At 43.5% G+C, this 20,341-nt stretch overlaps 1 protein-coding gene across 3 annotated transcripts; it reads right to left on the reverse strand.

Moving 5' to 3' along the window:
• Positions 1-770: 770 nt before the first annotated feature.
• On the reverse strand, positions 771-19,988 carry LOC107969555 (pregnancy-specific beta-1-glycoprotein 11). Of its 3 annotated transcripts, none has more exons than XM_016934272.4 (6): positions 19,444-19,988; positions 17,824-18,189; positions 11,883-12,161; positions 8,231-8,485; positions 3,074-3,157; positions 771-1,158 (listed from the first exon to the last, which is right to left on the reverse strand). In XM_016934272.4, exons 1-5 carry the CDS (start codon positions 19,571-19,573, stop codon positions 3,114-3,116), a joined length of 1,074 nt encoding a protein of 357 aa, XP_016789761.1. In that variant the 5' UTR covers positions 19,574-19,988; the 3' UTR covers positions 771-1,158; positions 3,074-3,113. The 3 variants fall into 3 exon arrangements, with proteins under 3 accessions (XP_016789761.1, XP_016789760.1, XP_016789762.2); XM_016934271.4 differs by having other exon boundaries at positions 771-1,226; XM_016934273.4 differs by lacking the exons at positions 771-1,158; positions 3,074-3,157 and adding an exon at positions 8,881-9,159 and having other exon boundaries at positions 8,193-8,485.
• Positions 19,989-20,341: the final 353 nt, after the last annotated feature.

The raw sequence follows: 20,341 nt of genomic DNA on the forward strand, positions 1-20,341 counted from the left end.
CAAGGACAAATTAAGAGAGGTAAGAGTCTCATCATGATTGATAGTCTTGTTCTGACATCTTGAGAAAAGCTGTCCACAGTGTAAAGTCATCATCTTGTCGTGGTTTGCAGTTTGAGTGTCTCTAAGTTATGGTGTTGAACATTTAGTGAGCTCTTAGTGGCCCACACCTCAGACATGAGGGTTTTCCCATGAAATTTACATTGAGTTGTCCACCTCCAACTTATATGGCTTCAGGAACAGAGCCACTCTTGTTCTTAATGATTTCATTGGAGAAAATTGAATTGGAAGAACTAAAAGAATTCAGGGTCCAGTCCAGTCTACCAGTGGATTATAAATACTCAATGATAATGAACAGTGGTTCAATCTGGTAACAGGTGTACTACAGTTTTTCTTTTCAACATAGTTTTTCTGTCTATAGGAGTCTCTATTTTTACCAAAGATAATTCCAGTAGGATGAATTTGTTTGCAAAATAGGTTGAGTCTCACCGAACTTGCCCAGATTTTTTAGCTAAGTGCAGCAAGAGTAGCAATGGACCATAGAGGCTCTTTTTAAACTTCTCTTTGCTAGAAGTTTTTAATAAGAATCTCAGATTAAACTTCCAAAAACCTCTTGAGACTAGGAAGCCAAACCAAGGCCCACTTCAGACTTTGCCTGCATTCCCTATGGGTTTATTCTATGTATATTCTCAAATATAACATCCCAGTCAAAGCCTTGGTAATATAACCAATGTTTTCAAATGTGTCCTGTTATAAAGAGAGCAGATCCTTACTAAACTTGTGCAAATAACTTTATTACCATAAACATATGAATACTCATGAATAGATTCCCAATTCTGGGGCACTCAGAGAGCAAAAGCAAATGTTTCAATTTTTGTTTACAAAAGTATACTTTACCAATTGCTGAAGAAAAAAAATTCATAAATCAGGAGAATAAAACATTCAAAAAATCAGCACATTTTCCAATAAAAAATTATGAAAACATTATCCTTTTGTTATTTAGTCCAATGAAATGGAGTTTTTTTCTTCTTTGTCTTGAATTTCATGAAGGTATCAGCCTGTTCATTAAAATTTTGAAAGTTCTTAGTCCAGTGGTATGATCTTGAAGTTATCAGGAACTTGTATTCAAGAGTCCTTTTCATAGTCTTTTCCATAAATCTCCTTGAAGAAAAAGCAATTTTGTACTGTAGCTGATTGTAAATACTTTGAGGAAGAATCAAAGCAACTTTCTGGGAATGACAAAGATTTAAAATGACTATGTTTAAAAATCTAATGAGAATTTATTATGGTAAAGACACAGCTCACATAGAAATCTAGTTACTTCTGTGGCTAATGACACTATGGTAACATATTTGATTTCCAGAAATTTCATATAATTTTTAGAATACTCATTTTTAAAAATTTTTTTTTGAGATGGAGTCTCACTCTGTCACCCAGACTGGAGTGCAGTGGTGCGATCTCAGTTCACTGCAAGCTCTGCCTCCCGGGTTCATGCCATTCTCCTGCCTCAGCCTCCTGAGTAGCTGGGACTACAGGTGCCTGCCACCACACCCGGCTAATTTTGTTTTTGCATTTTTGGTAGAGATGGGGTTTCACCGTGTTAGACAGGATGGTCTGGATCTCCTGACCTTATGATCCACCCACCTCGGTCTCCCAAAGTGCTGGAATTACAGGCATGAGCCATCGCACCCAGCCTAGAATACTCATATTATTAACATCCCCATAAATATTATTTAGAGAAGGTTTAGCATCACTTATCCCTTATTTGAAAATGCTTTCTATATAATGTAATACATCAAATAAGGTGGCTTTTCCATTCAGCTTCTGTTTCTCAAGAGGATTACTGAGTTCTTGGTGTAGCCCATTCATAAATAGGGCCAAAAATGTATAGTCTTATGTATGTTGAAAAAGGTCCTTAGGTAATTCCAGTACTTCTAGCTGAAAATCATTGATTTAGTTTTAAGTTCTACCTATTGCAACAAGAGTTCTCCATCCTTGTTACATGTTAGTAGTGTCAGGGAAGACTTAAAAATTACTAATGCTGGGTCCCTCTCCAGACCTTTAAACTGGAACTAATGGGTGGGGCTTGAGCATCCACTTTTAAAAATGTTTTCCAGTGATTCCAATGTGTAGCTCTATTTCCCATCAGATTTCTCTGATTTCTTGTGGCATTCAATTTTTTCTATTTTGGTATCATGATTATTTTCAGGTCTCATTTCCTGTCTTAGGCTTTATGTCTCCTGGGGTAGGGCCCTTGCCTTCTTCATTTCTGTATCTTTTTTGAACACTTGAACTGGTCATCAGGAAAAGATCTCAACCACACATAGGTTGTGTCCTGAGTCTCAGGTTCACATGTTAATCCTAAAGTCTTTGTTCTCCATGAGGTCAGATGTTGCTTGTGATGAAGGGTGTAGTTAAGTCTGCAGTGCAGATGGTAGAAGGGATTTCACTCTGTTTTTAGACACAGCATTGGAACTAAGAATTTTATGTCTATATGGGTGAAGGGGCAGGGATGTGTAGGAAGACAGTTCTAATTAGGATGGAGGAATTATGCTAGGAAGTAGAGGTAAAGGAAGTGAGAAGGCTTAGTAAATAGAAGAAATGTGAACTTATCAAATAGGCTAGTGTATACCCCTGGAGATTCTTGATTAAGTGAATTAACTAGATTTTAGAAAGGTAATGAGGCAGTTATATGCAAGGAACATTTCAAAGTCTGGAGACAAGAAGTCAAGCAATACTTTGAGAAGTGGTTGGGCTTTATGGGAATGGAGAGAATTACACTATTGAGATATGTTAAAAATAATGAAGAAGGTTTCACCATGTGAAACTGTGTTTCTCATTTGAATCTGAGAAACAAATGAGCAGAGGCTGGAGATAATTATGTCTAAAAGACAGTGGGGTACAGGGAGCATAAAGGCCAGGGAGAAAGGGAACTGCAGGAATTAGTGCTGAGAAGCAGGAGTTAGTGGAGGAAGGAGGAGATCCAGGCCCAGATACAGGCAAATAAGTCATTTCCCTCTCCCAAGCATGGCAGTTAGCCCTGCAGGAACCAGGATAAGAGGAAAGGTCATCATACCTGCCAGTCTTCCTGAAATACAAAAATGACATCACGGCTGCTACGTTGGATTATCGAAAGCAAAAGTTCCTAATCCTGGAGGAGCTGTCATGGAAAGAAAAGAAAAGAAGGAATGAAGATGATGTTATTTTACATGGGGGAGCCTCAGGAACAAGCATGTAACATGAGATACTCTATAATTCTTTCTTCAAGGACTACATTATTTCTGTTGGAAAATTGATGGGAGATGATTATATTCTTGCAGTTTTTTTTTTTTTCCCTCTCACCGTGTTTCTCAGTTGGTGATCAGTCCTCTGTCAATTCTCTACTGCACTCAGCTATTTTGGAAGGCTTTCAGATGTGAGAAAGGCTGATTGCTATTTTCTATGTCATTAGAACTTGTCACCTTTGCACCTTTTCATGGTTGCATCTTTTTCTCAGTGTCTCTGTTGTGGCAGTCATGAATGAGACTCTGTCAGGTCTCCATGGCAGGGACCTGATTGACAGAAGGCCCAGGTCAGTGCATTTCAAATTCACCACCTCCTTTGCACAGAAAGCTTCTTTCCTACAGGCTCCCAGCAAGGGTGTGAAAGCAAGCCTAGTTCTCTGAGGCTCTCTTTAACTCTAATGGGTGACTGGTTGGAGGATTCCCCATCAGCATTGCAAAAACTCTTAGAACTGCATTGGTACCTAAAACTTCTTTCTCTTTCTTTTTCACAGGAATCAGCTCTGCATAGTGGTCTGTGGGTTCTCCCATACTACCTTCATGCCTGCCCCACATTCCCTCACAGGTGTCTTCCCTGATAAATTATCTTGTATGTCTAATCCCATCTTGGATGCATCTCAGTTGGTAAATACTAACATACCAGGCTTGATTCTTTGCCCTTAGCTTTTTTTCTTTCTCTCCCACAAGTAGTCAGTAGCCTTGTTCTAGTGTTTTATGTGTTACCTCTTTTTCCATATATACGGAAAAAGGAAGGTACTGTTGAGGGGCACTTCCTGTGTGCCAGGCCCTGTGCTAAATACTTTACCTGTATCTCATTTAATCCACACAATAACCCTGTCAGGTAGACATTACTTCCATTTTGCCGATGAAAAGACAGAAGCTTAGCGTGGTGTAAAAACTTTCCTGGTGTCATATGGCTAGTGACAGGTGGATCTGAGATTTCATTCTAGGACTATTTGACCTCAAGGTTAATGATGATGATAGTAATATAGTAGCTGACATTGGTTCCTCTGTATGTGGCATCTTGTTTCATTGACTGCATGAAACCTTTAAAAGAATGGTACGAATAAAACACTCTCATTGCAGTTTTCAGGTGAGGAATCAGAGGTTCAGAGAAGTTGAGTCTTGTGCAAGAAATTTATAACTGTAAACTCTTACATTAAAAAAGAAGAAAGATCTCAGGTCAACAACCTACTTTAATACTTCAGGATATGAAAGAAGAACAAACTAAACCCAAGCACAGTGAATGAGGGAAATAATAAGGATTAGAGTGGATATAAATAAAATGGAGAATGGAAAAAGAATAGAGAAATTAATGAAAGCAAAAGATGATTCTTCAAAATAAAATCAACAAAATTGACAACCATTAACTAGATTGACTAAGAAAAAAGAGAAAAGTTTAAAATTACTAAAATCAGAAATGAAAATGGACTCTGAGCATGGTGGGTCATGTTTTAATCCTAGCACTTTGGGAGGTCACAGCAGAAGGATTTCTTGAGACCAGGTGTTTGGGCCAGCATAGGTAACCTGGGGAGACCCTGTCTCTACAAAAAATAAAAAACCAATTAGCTGGGCATGGTGACATGCACCTGTAGTCCTAGCATCTTGGGAGACTGAAGAAGGAGAATTGCTTGAGCCCAGGAGGTTGAGGCTGCAGTGAGCCATAATCACACCACTGTATTCCATCCTGGGCTGGCCTACAGAGTGAGAGTCTGTCTCTCTCTCTTAAAAAAAGAAAGAAAGAAAGAAAGAAAAATGAAGCGATTACTACCAATTCTAATAAAATAATGATTATGAAAGTACTATAAATAATTTTATGCCAATAAATTGGATAACCTAGATGAAATAGACAAACTCCTAGAAACACACAAAAATATGAATAAAACTATAATCGGTAACAAGATTCAATCCATAAAAGCATTTGATGAAATTCAATATTTTTTCATAAGAAAAACATTGTAAGAATGGAAGGAAACCACCTCAACATAAAGGCAATATGTGAAAAACCCAATGGTAACATCATACTCAATGGAGAAACACTGAAAGCTTCCCCTCTATGAGCAGGAACAAGACAAGGATGCCTGCTTTTGACATTTTATTCAACATAGTGTTGAAAGGTCTAGTCAAAAAAATTAGGCAAGAATTTTAAAAAAGACATTCAAATTGGAAGGAAGGAGTAAAATTATTTCTGTTTACAGATAACTTGAACTTATATGTAGAAAATCCTAAAGGTGGAACAAACCTATTAGAATTAATAAATAAATTCAGTAATATTGCACAATACAAAATCAACATTCAAACATCAGTTGTATTTCAATACACTAACCATGAACAAACTGAAGGGAAGTTAAGAAAAATAATTTCAATTTATATTAACATCAAAAAGAATAAAATATTTAAGAATAAGTTTAACCAAAGAGGTGAAATGATTATACCTGAAATCTACAAAATATTGCTGAAAGAAATGAAAGACGATATCAATAAATTGAAAGACATTTTGTTTTCATGAATTGGAAGACTCAATATTGTTAGGAGGACAGTGCTACCCAAAGTGAGCTGTGGATTCAATGCAGTTCCCTCAGAATCTCAGTGACATTTTTGCAGAAAAAGAAAAATCTGTCCTAAAATTTATATTGAATCTCATGACTCTAAGTAGACACACTGCTTTGAAGAGTAAGAATGAAGCTGGAGGACTCACACTTCCTGATTTCAGCATTTACTACAAAGCCCCAGTAATCAATACAGTGTGGTACTGGCATAAAGGAGGACATAGAAATTAATGAAATATCATAGCCCAGAAAGAAATGCTTGCATATATGGCCAAATGATTTTCATCGAGTGTGCCAAGATCACTCAATGGGGAAGGGACAGTGTTCTCACCAAATGGTATTGGGAAAGCTGGATATCCAAGGGCAAGAAGAGTGGAACCTTTACCTAACACCATGTACAAAAATTAACTCACAATAAATCATAGATCTAAATGTGAGAGCAAAAACTATACAACTCTTAGAAGAAAAGCTTCATGATACTGGATTTCACAATAATTTCTTGGTTGTAACAACAAAAGCATAGGCAACAAATAAAATCGATAAATCAGACTTCACAAAAATCAAAACCTTTTATATATCAAAGAACATTATCAAGAAAGTAAAAAGGCAACCCATGAAATGATAAAAATATTTGCAAATTATATGTGTGATAAGAAATTAATTTCCAGAATACGTGAAAAGCTACAAGTTAACAACAGCAAACATCTAAAAACCCAATTAAAAAATGAACAAAGGATTAAAATGGAGTTTTCTCCAAGGAAGATACACAAATATCCAATAAGCCCATGCAAAGTTCCTCAGCATCATGAATACTTAGAGATACACAAATCAAAACCACAATGTTACACCACCTCACAAAATTTAGGATGGTTTTGATAAACAATAACAATGACAGCAACACAAAACAACAGGTGTTTTCAAGTAGATGGAAAAATTGGAGCTCTAGTGCATTGCTGATGGGAATGGGAAATGTTACAGCCACTGTAAAAATTGGTGTGCTGTTTCTCAAAAAATTAAACAATGAATTACCATTTGATCCAGCAATTCCACTTCTGGACATACTCCCCATAGAATTGAAAGAAATTTGAACAAATATTTGTACACTGATGTTTAGAGAAGCATTACTCACACTAGCCAAAAAATGGAAAGAACCGAAAAGTCCATTGAAAGATAAGTGGGTAGGCAAAGGAGGTGTATCTATACATTGAAATGTTATTCAAACTTAACAAGGAATAAAATTCCAATACATCGTGCAAAATGGATGAACCTTGAAGATATTATGCTAACTGAAATAAGCCAGACACAAAAGGTAATTATTATATAATTCCATTTATAAAAGATAGAGTAGCCAGTTACATAGAGACAGAAAGTAGAATGGTGGGTGCTAAGGGTTAGGGGGAGAAGGAGTGAGAGTTACTGTTTATTGGGTACAGAGGTTTAATATGGTAAGAGGAAAAAGTTCTGGAAATGGATAGTGTGATGGTTACATAACACTAAATTGCACACTTAGAAACAGTTAACGGTAAGCCTTATATTAGATATATATAAAGTGTCTGGTAGTCTTACCCTCTCTATAATTACACACTTTTTGGCACTGCCCCTTTCCTGCCATGCAGAGCCCCAGGGGTGAATCTTCCTATTTCTCCAGCTCTGCATCAGTCACTATACTCAGTGCTGTGTCCCACGTGCTGTGCCCACAGCCTCATACAGCCGGTGACTTCAGAGCCAGGATGCAGCTCAGGAGTCTTCCCTGAGGTTCCTTCTCTTCTTATTTCCCTGCAGCCTGGGCCAGGGGAGGCTTGGCTTGAACTGGCAGCTCGATTTAGCCAAATTCAGGACAGGCCACCAGGACTCTTTCTCCACACATGCTGGTCCCACCCCAGGTTGAGTGAGGCAGGGCCAGTCACCAGAGGAGCCCGGAGCAGAGCAGGAAGCAGAGACTGTATTGCTCCTCCCTCACCCAAGGGGCTTCCTCCTCTCATTTGGCGGAAAAGTGTGAGCTTGTTTCAAAGCCTCAGATGTTCCTTGTAGCTCATGGAAGAGATACAAGAAAACAAAGATGTGGCAGAAGGGGATGTGTTGGTGACAGTGAGAAGCAACTCGATGTTGAGGACTCTCCTTCTTGTCCCTCTGTGAAGCCTCTTCTACCACATAGGGCTCAGGGCTGATAAAGCCCCCTCCCTACCTTTCTCAGGCCAGACACAAAGTCAGTCATGAGAAAACAGAAAAACAAGGAGAAGAGAGTCTGTAGAGACAAATTGGGAGGGTTCAAGAAGAGAATTTGGGACTTGCCCGTGCCCATGGGACACAGGCTGGGAATAAAAATGTTTTCCTGACTCTTCTCTGAAAGCCAGATAGACTCCACCTAAAACCCTATTGCCGAGGATGCTGGGATCCACTTACCAATGACTCTGATTGTCAAGGATGTGAAGCTTTCCTCGCCAGTGGCTGAGTTACGAGCAGAGCAAGCATAGAGCCCATTATGCTTTGGAGTAATTTGAGGGATAAAAAGCTTTTGTCCTGATAGCTGAAACTTCCCATTAATTGTCCAAGAATACTGTGCCGGTGGGTTAGAGTCTGCGAAGCAGGACAAGTCGAGGTTCTCTCCTGAATAGTAAGAGGTGACTGAAGGGAAAATTCTGGGGAGGTCTGGACCATCTGGAGGAAAGAGAATAAAGCCACAGTTGATGTCATCTGAGGGAAGAGGAAGCTCCTTGTCTCTTAAAGGGACACAGTGACCCTCTGAGCCAAGACACACCCTCAAGTCCCACCAAACCCCCTCTATGTTCACTGAGCCGAAGCCTGAAGTATTCACCTGTTTCTCCCACCACAAGCTGTGGGCCCCAAGTCTCCCATGACAAGAGCGTCCCCTCTCCTTATATTCTTGGTTAAGGCTGTGTCTACCCAGGTTTTCCCAGGGCAGGGAGTCATGGCCACCTCGGATATCCAAAAGTAAAGGTGTCTGTACTTGGACCGGAGAGAGACTGAGAGGCCTGGCCCCTGGTCGTTTGGATTTAAGCTGGTGGCCTGGCCCACAGAGGAACAAAAGATACAGAGGACATTCAGGGTGACTGAGTCACTGCGGATGCCACCATATCGGTCCCGTATTTCGCATTGATAGGGTCCTGTTTCATTTCTCGTGACACTGGGTAGAATGAGGATCCTGTTTTCAATGGGTCGCTTTACCCTGGGACTGACCAGGAGGCTCTGACAATTTAGCCACCAAATGTAGGTGTAGTTCTCACTCTTAGGTTCACAGGTGAAGGTTAAGACATCCTTATTCTCCCTGGGGTTTAAGTTGTTGATGGTGATGTAGGGCATGGGCAGCTTCGCTGTGTGGATATCAGAGAGAAGATTGTCCTGTGTGGCACCTTTGATTCCTCCACAGGCATCCTTCAATCAGAGTTGGCATCTCCCACCTCTCAGCCCACCCGAGTCCTTGAAAGCCAATAGCTGGTGCGTGTGTCACAAGACAGATGCATGATGATCTAAGGGCTCAAAGACTGTGAGGCCGCCTGCTTCATCTTAGGAAAGCACAGACTTTCTGAAGTGTCAGTTGAGCAGCAGTGTTGGCTCATGGACAGACACGTCAGTGGGAGTCACAGCCCCTGGTACCCCTCCCAGTCCCTCCCTAATCAGTTGACTGGCTGGCTCCCCTTGGGTTCCTTACCTGGAATGTGCAACTGCTGGGCCCCTTCCAAATTCCATCCTACTTTGCCCCCCTAGATGTGATTTCTCTGCAGCTTCCATTTCCAAGGACATTCTAGAGATGAGTAATAATGGGACTTCCCATTGTCCTGAAACCCTGAAGATACTGAGCAGCCTGGCCTGGGACTGGATGTTTCAGCAGAAATAACACAGGGGAGACCAGAGTCAAGCCTGGAGGTCAGTTCAGTCATCAGGCAGTGGAGGCACAAGGTGGGGAAGTTTTTGCAGGTGTTTCATGATGACTTACTTGAACCAGTGACCTCTAAAGATAGAGCAGAGTGCTAGGAATGATCTAGAAAGAGTGAAGGTGACAGGCAAGAGCTGGTGGCTTTGGAGCAGAACCATGTTCCCTGTCCTGGGTCCTTTAAGTTTCCTCTCCTTCTGCAGAGGGCAGGTGAGGACCATGTGGATCTTTCCAGAAATACTTGTGGACATTTGCAAATGCAGAACTGACTGGTGGAAAGGGTGGGAATGAACTGCTGGAAATCTGGTCGTCATGGACCATGTGTGTTTGATGGATATGAGACAAATTTGGAGAAAAGTTTTGCAAGTAGTTTCTTTCATTGGATATTCTACTCCCTGATCCTCTGGGTTCGACTACTCTAGGGACCTCATGTAAGTGGATTCCAGAGTGAATATGAGAAGAGACTGCTGGTTTCCAGGAGCTGGGAGTGGGGAGAATCAGAAGTTGTTCATGGGTGTGCAGTTTCAGTTATACAAGTTGGGGAGTTTCTAGAGATCTGCTGTACAGCTTGATGCCTATTGTTCACACAGATTATTTCTTATGCGTAAGACTTAGGACAAAAAGTGTTTTGGATTTCTGACATTTTTTGATTCTGAAATATTTGTCGTATACTTACTGGTTTAGCATCCCAAATCTGAAAGATTCAAAATCTAAAATGCTTCAGTGAGAATTTCTTTACAGCATCAGATTAGTAGACAAAAGTGGGAGGTGATAAGCCAAAGATATTCTTGCCCTTTTTTTTCTCTCACCACATTTCTAGCTTGGTGATTAGTTTTCCGTCAATTCCATACTGGCCATGCTGCACTCATATATATTTGAAGGCTTTGGGATGTGAGAAAGGCTGATTGCTATTTTCTATGTCATCAAAACTTTCCACCTTTTCATGGTTGCATCTTTTTCACAGTGTTTCTGTTGTGGCAGTCATTAATAAGTGCCTGTCAGGTCAGATTTAGGACAGAGTTTTCTAATTCTGCAAAAAATGTTACTGGGATTCTAGTAGGGGTTGCATTGAATCTGCAACTCACTTTGGGTAGTATTGTCTTTCTAACAACATTGATTCTTCCAATCCATGAAAATGAAATGTCTTTCCATATATTGATATCGTCTTTAATTTCTTTCAGCAATGTTTTGTAGTTTTCAAGGTATAATCATTTGACCTTTTTGGTTAAACTTATTCCAAAATATTTTATTCCTTTTGATGTTAATGTGAATTGAAATTCTTTCCTTAATTTCCTTTCAGATTGTTCATTGTTAGTGTATAGTCTAAAGAATGATCTAGAAAGAGTGAAGGGGACAGGCAAATGCTGGTGGTTTTGGAGCAGGAACATATTCCCTGTGCTGGGTTTTTGATTTTCCCTCTCCCTTTGCAGAGGGCAGGTGGCTCTTCCCTGATAGCTAGATAGACTTCACTGGAAAACATATTGCCAGTGCTCCAGGGGTCCACTTACCAGGGACTATGATCCTCTTGATTATGAGATTTGTTCCACCAGTGGCTGAGTTATGGATGAAACAGACATAGACCCCTCTATATGTTTTAGTGAATTGGGGGATAAGGAACACTTGTGCTGATTGCTGGAACTTCCCACCAATCAGCCAAGAATGCTCTGCCAGTGGGTGAGTGTCTATGAGGCAGGAGAGCTTGGGGACTTCCCCTGTATGGTAATAGGTGTATGAGGAAGAAATGGTGAGGGCATCCAGGCCATCTGGAGCAAAGAGAATAAAGTCACAGGTGACATTGTCAGAGGGAAGGGAAAATCCTGGTCTGTGGAAGGGCCACAGTGACCCTGTGAGCCAAGTCGCAAGAGTGAAGTCCCAGCCAAATCCCCGCTGTGTTCACTGATCTGGAGCCTGAGACATTCACCTGTTTCTCCCATCACAATCTGTGAACCCTGAGCCTCCCATGACAGGAGCAGCCTCTTTTCTCCCACTGTGGATCAAGCCTAGGCCTACTGTGGTTTGTCTGGGGCAGAAAGTCATGGCCAGGTTTGATGTCTAGGGGTAAAGGTCTCTGTACTTGGACCTGAGAGGGACTGAGAGGCCTGGCCTCTGGCCATGTGTATTTGGGATGGCAGCCTGGCTCACAGAGGAACAGAAGATACTCACGGAGAAGATTCAGGGTGACAGGGTCACTGCGGCTGGCATTCACTGAGTTCCGTATTTCACATTCATAGGGTCCTGCAGTATACTTTGTGACACCAAATAGAGAGAGGGTCCTGTTGGTTTCGGACAGCCGCATCCTATGAGTCATAGGGAGGCTCTGACCATTCATCCACCACTGGTAGCTTGCGTCCGGAGTCTCAGGATTACAGGTTAAGATCACAGTCTCCACAGCCTCCCTGGGGTTTAAGTTGCTGCTGGAGATGGAGGGCTTCGGAGTCTCCACTGTGCAGAAAACCAAGAGAAGATTGCCCAGTGTGGCACCTTTGATTCCTCCAAAGGCATTTTTCAATCAGAATTGGCATTTGCCACCTCTTAGCCCACCCGAGTCCCTAAAAGCCCATGGCAGGTGTGTGTGTTACAACACAGATACATGGCATTCTGAAGGCTAAGAGATTGTGAGGCTGCCTGCTTTATGTGGGAGAAGCACAGACTTTCTCAAGTGTGAATTGAGCAGCAGCATTGGGTCATGGAAAGACACAGGACCAGCAGTCACAGCCCCTGGTGCCTCTCTGAGTCCCTCCATCTCCAAGTTCCTGCCTGGCCCACCTTTTGGTCCTGACTTGGAGCATGCAGTGCTGGAATCTTCTTAGTTTCAGTCTTACTTTGCCCCCCGAGGTATGTTTTCTCTTCAGCTTCCCTTTCCAAGGACATCCTAGAGATGGATGATGGAACTTCCCATTGTCCTTAAACCCTTTGGGTACTGGAAAGCCTGGCCTGGGACTGGGTACTTCAGCATAAATAACACAGGGGAGACCAGAGTCAAGCCTGGAGGTCAGTTCAGTCATCAGGCAGTGGAGCCACAAGGTGGCGCCGTTTTCCCAGGTGTCTCATAGTGACTGACTTGAGCCAGTGACCTCTAAAGATAGAGCAGAGTCCAAGGAATGACCTACAAAGAGTGAAGGGGACAGGCAAGAGCTGATAGCTTTCGACCAAGACCATGTTCCCTGTTGTGGGTCTATGATGCTCCCTTCCCCCTGTAGAGGGCAGGTGAGGACCATGTGGATCTTTCTGGAAATACATGTGGAGGTTTACAAATGCAGAACTGACTGGTGGAAAGGGCGAACATGAACTGATGATGGAAGTCTGGCCCTCATGGACCATATGTGTTTGGTAGATATTAGACCAATATTTGGGAAGAAGTCTTGCAGATACTTTCTCTCATTACACATTCTATTCTCTGATTCTGAGTTTGACTACTCTATGTACCTCATATCAGTGGATTCCAGAGTGAATCAGAGAGTAGAATAGTAGTTTCCAGGAGCTGGGATCAGGGGAATTGGGTGTTGTTCCGTGGGTGTGCGGTTTCAGTTATGCAGGACGAGGAGGTTCTAGAGATCTCCTGTACAGCTTCATGCCTATAGTTCATACAGATAAAGTGCTTCTTATGCAGATAGCTTAAAACAAAGTGTTTTGGAATTCTAATTTTTTTTATTTTGGAATATTTGCAGTATATGTACTGGTTTAGCATCCCAAATCTGAAAAATTTAAAATCCAAAATGTGCCAGTGAGCACTTCTTTTTAGCATCACATCAGTGGTCAGAAGTGTAAAGTTTTGGAGCATTTCAGATTGTGGATTTCAGGATTTGGGATGCTCCATATTTAATACTGTAATTATCCCATAAAAAGTTGTCAGGAGATTAGACCTCATGTTATGTTCTGACTCTAGTAACAAAAAAAAAATTTGGAGGAAACATTAAAATGTTTTCATAAGTGGAAATTTTTACTGATGGTCTAAGCATCTAATATCAATTGCTGGTAGTAGTGTTTCTCTTGAGACCAACATAAGGTTTAGGTGTGCTGTGAATTCCAGCAGGATCACATTATGCTCAAAGAAAGATGCCAAAGGTGATTTGAAATTAGCAGCTCCTTAAGTAGAGAGAGTCCCGTTAAAAGGACAGAACTGGTCAGTGCATCAATTACATAAAAGGAGGAAGGATGCCAAATTAAAAGAAGTGATGTGTGTTATGTTAGTAAATATAGAAAGAACTTCCTGCTTCTAAATTCTGTGCAGAGTTAGGAAAAATGGGGAGGACCCCAAAACAGGTATGTGAAATGCTTTCTTCATTTTCTCTTAAGCTCACGAAACACCACTAAAGTTTAAGTTTGTGTGAATTAGGAAGAGTCTAAGTGAGATGCCAATGGCTCATGTGTCTCCCCACACGAAGAACTCCAACTTATGAAAACGGCATCATCATGAGGAAACAGTTGTATGTGGCACAGGCAGTAAAACCATCAGATAGCACCCACCTGGCCACGTCCAACTGGTCCCCAAAACCACCAGTATTCCTATTACGTATTTGTTACAGCCTTTGTAGTTGTCCCACAGCTACAAAATTTTAAAAATGCTATTGTCAAAACAAAATATTAAATATGAAGTTGAATATGTTGATCCACTTTTTTCCCCAACTCTTTTTGGACTTTCCTGTTTCAGTTTTGGAAATTTCTATTGACACATCCTCAAGCTAGGGATTCCTTCCTCAGCTGTGTGCAGTCTACCAGTAAGCATCAAAAGAATTCTTCATTTCTCTTACAGCATTTTTATTTTTTCTGAGAGAGACTCTTGCTCTGCTGCCCAGGCTGGAGTGCAGTGGCATGATCTCAGCTCACTGCAAGCTCCGCCTCCTGGGTTCACACCATTCTCCTGCCTCGACCTCCCAAGTAGCTGGTACTACAGGTGCCCACCACCATGCCCAGCTAATTTTTTGTATTTTTAGCACAGATGGGCTTTAACCATGTTAGCGAGGATGGTCTCCATCTCCTGACCTTGTGCCTGCCTCAGTCTCCCAAAGTGCTGCGATTATAGGCATCAGCCACTGTGCCCAGCCATCTCAAAGGGATTTTAATGAGTTGTTGACTTTTGAGTTTGTTCAGCTTTTTACTTAGTGTTAGAACCGAGTGACAAATTTCAAGCTTGTCATATGCCTGACACAAAGCCAGAAGTCTCTAGGAAGTGATCAGAGAATGTAAGCTCCATAGCAGGTTGACGATGGAGTCATGAGTGAAACAGGTGAAATGAGCTCATGGGCTTTGGAGACTGCAGGCCTGTCCAACCTCTGACACCCTGGTGAGTCAGTGCAGAGATTACAACAGTGACAGCAAATTAGCATGGCTGACTCCATCTGGCATCTAGTCTCAGGCTGGCTGTCCTCACTCATTCCTGCACATAGACAAGGTTAACCTTGGGAGAAATTTAGTTTATGGTTTAACTTTGAAGCAAGAATGATAATAGTTCCTCCATAAAACTAACACCCTTACTTTGCCCAGGGACTGCCTTTGTCAAACTAGTGAAAGACCATGAGATTAAGATTATAGGAGGGAACTGAATTCTGCTAAAATGTTGGCACAGTTTCTTTAATCCCTGACTGCTGCAATGTCATTTGGCAAGGGTTTACAAAATTTGTAACTAATTGCTCGTATAGATAACATCACTATTGTAGAACGTGAGATTGGTCTTTTGAGAAGTTTCTCATTCTTTTGCATTCTGGCAACCGGCTGACCTCATCCATACCTATGACTAATGGCTCAGCCCGTCATGTGCTCCCTACCTAGAGGTGGATTCAAGCACAAACAGATCATTTCCCTCCGCCCGCATGATTCCATCACCAAACAATCAGCAGTACTAATTTTTTAGTCCTGTGCCCCTGAAACTATCCTTGAAAATCTCTAAGCCCTGATCCACTGGGGAGGCTGATTTGAGTAATAATAAACCTCCGTCCTCCTGTTTGGCAGACTTGGAGTCATTAAAATCTTTCTTTAATACAAATCACCATTTCAATAAATTTGTGTGTGTGTGTGTGTGTGTGTGTGTGTGTGTGTGCAGGAGGCCAGAAGAACTTGTCTGGCAATGATAAGAGTGGATGGAGGAACTGCCTATCCCTGTCCCATGGTCTTGTCCACAGGTCAGCCTCACAAAGGGGAAGAGCCCTTGATGGGAATACAGTGGAAGCTCATTCTCTTAGTGACCTGGGGACATTGGCTTGAGATGAAGCCTGGCAGGAGTGGCAACTCCAGGTGATTTCTGCACCTTTCCTATTTCCTGGGAGGTGGGCCAGGCCACAGTGTTAGCGGGAAGGGAACAGAACAGCCAGCCTAGTTAGAGGGAGTGTCTGGGGAAGGCCTAGGGGTGGGGGGAGAAGCTGTGCAGGACAGGGCTTGCCAGTCAGAATGAAGTGGGAAGAAGATGAGGGACACAGAGAAGCAGAGAGAGGTAAAGACACCATGGCAGTGAGCAGTGAGGGCTACACTGACTTCAGAGACCCCAGGAACCAGGTGCCCCCAGTTCCACAGTCCAGGAACAAGGAGCCCTGAGAACCCTCTGGTGGCCAAAGAGCTTCAGAGTTACATGAGGTGGGGTGGCTTTAGGGTCAAGGGGTAGTGGGGGGATGAAACATGGGTGTTAGCCTCTGAAGGACAAGGGACATGTGTGGCTAGAACCTCCTAGGATTCTGCATCCAAGATCCAGTCTCTAAAGAGGTTTTGGATCATTCATTTCTTCATTCCATTCCTTCATTTGTTATGTGAGAGCTCCTGAGTGTGTGTCTCTGGCTGGGACTGTGCTGGTGCAGGGTGTGAGTGGGGAAAGAAAACAAGGTCCTCTCCTTGATCCTCTCATGACAGTGACATGGACACTTTGGGAAACACAGAGTTTCAGGTTCAGTGATGGGGGTTAAGATCTGAGGGCGAGGCCTGGACATTTTTTTTGCACTGACTCTGATGGTTGAAGCAGGTGATTTAGTTCTGGAGTATAGACTAATCAGCTGACCATTTGCTCTCACTCCTCTGAGGTTTGGATGCCTAAGAAGAGAGGATTTGATCCAATAAATGACTATGGGGTGCTTGGAACCCAGTAAGCCCTCACTTCTGGTGGAGGAGAGGATGGGCCTGTGGCTACAGACAGACCTCATGTGACCCTGATCTCCCCTTTGCGTTTGTGTGACTCTGATTCAGTGACTGTGCCTTCCTGTGCCTCAGTTTTCTCTCAATCAAATAAGTTAAATGGCAAATGGACTGTGGCTTTTCATGCTATCTGTGAATAAATGTTAAATGATTCACAGTCACCTGACCTAATGCTTGGCACAGTGGAGGTTTCACACAAACAGCATTGATTATTAATTTGCTTCCATGAGAAAGCAGCTTTATGTCAGATCCCTGTGGACAAGCTGCTACCAGGTACGTCTTCTCTCTTCTGTTTCTGCTTCTGAGTACATTAGACTTTCTATGGACTGTCCTAAGCCTCCTAAGGCAGTTGGCTGATGACCTACAAAGCTTGTCTTTCTGTCCTCTCCACTCTGAGTGTCAGGTGAAGAAAGCTCTGTCCTTGCCCAGATGAGGCTCTGAGGGCTGAGCCCTAGCTGGTGAACAGCTCCAGGAGACACAGTCCCCAGACAGCTGGAAAATCCTTGGTCCCAGTAAGCCCTGCCCAAGAAGCCACAACCCAGCCCTGGCACAGGCTCCTCAGCTTTATCTGGAGCAAGGATTTAGGTACAGAGTTCTGGGTTTGAGGCTTCTAGGGCTGAGCTTCTCTGAGAGTATCTCAGGGGCCCCTCAGGCCAAATCCTACTCAGTTTTCCAGGGTCTTTCTCAGGGTCAAATTTATGAAGAGGGCATGAGATGCTTGGCTGAGACTGATCTCCTCCTGCTGAGTCCCCCCATCAGACTGTCCTTCCTCTGCAGCAAGTGTCTGCAGGGTCTGGATGTGGGAAAGGAATTCTGATCTGTTGAAATTTATCTCCTCTGTGTGAGTCCTGCACTAAATGCCCAAACCCCAGCATGGGACATAATGCAGAGAGGGACACAGGCAATGTCCAGGCCTGACAATCCTGTGTGTGTGAAGTAGAAGTGACCCCTGTCCCCCAACACCCAGGGATCACGTGGAATCACTTACGGTATAAGGTGAAGGTGAAATTTCCAGTTATTCCTCTAGTCCCATCACCTCGCTTTATGATGTGTAAGGTGTAGGATCCTGCGTCCTCCCGGGTGACATTCTGGATCCGCAGGGATGCATTGGAATATACTGTTTCTCGTCCACTGTATGCCGGTCCATATATAATTATTTGACCGTCTACTACATATGATGTAATGTAATGGTAGAGGTCCCTGATTTGCCCTTTGTACCAGATGTAGCCAGTAAGATTCTGGGGCAAATTGTGGACAAGTAGAAGAACATCCTTCCCCTCAGACACTTTGGGTGGCTGGGCTTCAATCATGACTTGGGCAGTGGTAGGCAGGTTCCAGAAGTTTAAAAGTAATGCTAGGAGGTGGAGAGAGCATCAGTCAATATTGAGACCTATGTATTGGGGTGAAAAGATGGGGCCCTGAGTCCTGAGAAAGTCTCTTCAATCCTCAGCCTTGAAGACACACACACACACACACACACACACACAAACATACACACACAGAAAAGGGGCATGTGTGTTTATGTGTGTGTATGTGTGTGTGTTCTACTGTCCTACTAGGTCAAGGTCAGCAGCATGACCCCCCATTCCTTCAACACTTCTGACGTTGGCATTTTTCTGTTTGGAATCCTCTTCCCCAGGGGTCCGCAAGGCCCCCTCCACACTGCCCTCAGGTCCTGCTCACATCAGGGCATCCTTAGACTTCTTTCCTGACACCTCCTTCAGGGACCCTGGGTCTTCCCTTTCTGACCTTTCCCTGCTCTGCTCCCTCCAGGGTTCTTGTCAACACCTGACCTCACATTCTAGATCTCTTTGCATGTCTGACTTCCTCCCCATGGCAGCGTGAGCTCCGTGAGGACAGGGACTTTTGTGATCTTGGTTGCACCCCAGTGCCTAGAACAGGCTGCAGACTCCTGTAGATGTGAGAGTTCTCAGGGCCGTCCACACCCTGGGTGTTTTTTTTTTCCCCCAATTGTTGAGGTTTTTTGTTGAGGACAGTGTTTCATGCCCTGCTTATATTTTTATTTGTAGTGTCATCTGATATAGTTATTATTATCATTTTTCAAAATGTGGTGGCCCCTGATGATTAATCAGGAAAACAGAACACTTAAGATTTTCCTACCTCTTACCAATTCCGGTTCAATGTGACTTTCCTATTTTGACCCCTGTCCCTCTCTGGTGTATTTTCCCCTATCCAGGCTCCAACAGAGCCTTCTTTCCTTTTTTTTTTTTCTTTATTCTCTTTCTTTTTTTTTTTTTTTTGAGACGGAGTCTCGTACTGTCACCCAGCCTGGCGTGCAGTGGCACTATCTCAGCTCACTGCAACTTCCGCCACCCTGGTTCACGTGATTCTCCTGCCTTGGCCTCCTGAGTAGCTAGGATTACAGGAGCACACCACCATACCTTGTTAATTTTTTGTACTTTTAGAAGAGACAGGGCTTCACTCTGTTGGCCGGACTAATCTTGAACTCCTGATCTCGTGATCCACCCACCTCAGCCTCCCTAAGTGCTGGCTTCTTTTATTTTTCAGAACCCCATCCTCTCCAGGAGACCCCATCCAGTCACTCTGCTTCTTCCTCCTGTCCTCTCCCAGGAAGTTCTCTCCTCACCTGTGAGCAGGAGCCCCTTCCATTTGATGTGCTGTGTGCAGGGAGGGGCTGAGAGGGGCCCCATGATCTCTGCTGCGTGCGTGTTCTCCTCTGTGGAGATGAGACTAGGATCCAGAAGCTTCCAGAACATGGCTGTCAGCTGTGCTGTCCTTCCTCCTTCTGCGCTGAGACTCTTCCCGGGGAAGGAGCACTTCTCAAGCTCATGGGCGGGGTCAGGCCGAGGACACCTCTCTGTCCCCTCCTCTCTCAGCCCTGCCTCCTTGTCCCTCCTTCTGTTTTTCCTTTTGTCTCTGTTTCAGCTCCCTGAGAATTGTGGAGGCCTCTGCCTTTTTCAGCAGTGATTCTTTCACCAAACCTCAATACACACTTTGTGCAGACACACACACACACACACACAGAAGAGACACACACAGACCCACACAGTCAGACACATACCCTGCAGGTTGGGCAAGCACAGTCCTGGGCCTCAGCCTCCTGCTGTCCCCATTGCTCTTGGTCGGGGTGCACATTCACACCCTTTGCCCTCTTTCATCCCCGTCTGGCTCTCCCCTTCAGTGCAGGAGGCTGGAGCTGCACCAGGTCCCTGTCACAGTGACACCCCATTGTGCTGTGGGTGAGCTGTGTGTTGCCTGGTGAGAGGGACCCTTCTTTTCTCCAATCGTGTCTAGCTTGGCTGCAGCTTACAAGGATGGATATTGAGGACCTGGGTTTCCCAGAGGAAACTGTCCTTCCTGGAGGTGTGCAGGGTGAATCTTTCATGCCTCCTGGGAGGAGAGGCCTGTGCTGGTTGCTCAGTGGGGGCTGTGAGTCCCATAGTCAAAGGGAAAGTTCTCGGTCACTCTGTGACTCCGTGGGGTCTGGCAGCTGAGCTAGAGCTCTTGGTTTCTCATGTTCTTCC

The sequence above is a fragment of the Pan troglodytes genome, chromosome 20 (genome assembly GCF_028858775.2).
Source record: "Pan troglodytes isolate AG18354 chromosome 20, NHGRI_mPanTro3-v2.0_pri, whole genome shotgun sequence".
Taxonomy (NCBI): Eukaryota; Metazoa; Chordata; class Mammalia; order Primates; family Hominidae; genus Pan; species Pan troglodytes.

Bases quoted from the DNA above. Each gene is read 5' to 3' on its own strand.
- LOC107969555 (XM_016934273.4), bottom strand. From the start codon at position 19,573: ATGTTCTGGAAGCTTCTGGATCCTAGTCTCATCTCCACAGAGGAGAAC. The intron at 9,160-11,882 runs GTGAGTATCTTC...ATATCCACACAG, and splicing joins TGTCACCCTGAATCTTCTCC to CGAAGCTGCCCATGCCCTAC. The intron at 8,486-8,880 runs GTATCTTTTGTT...TCTTTCCTCCAG, and splicing joins AGTCACCCTGAATGTCCTCT to ATGGTCCAGACCTCCCCAGA.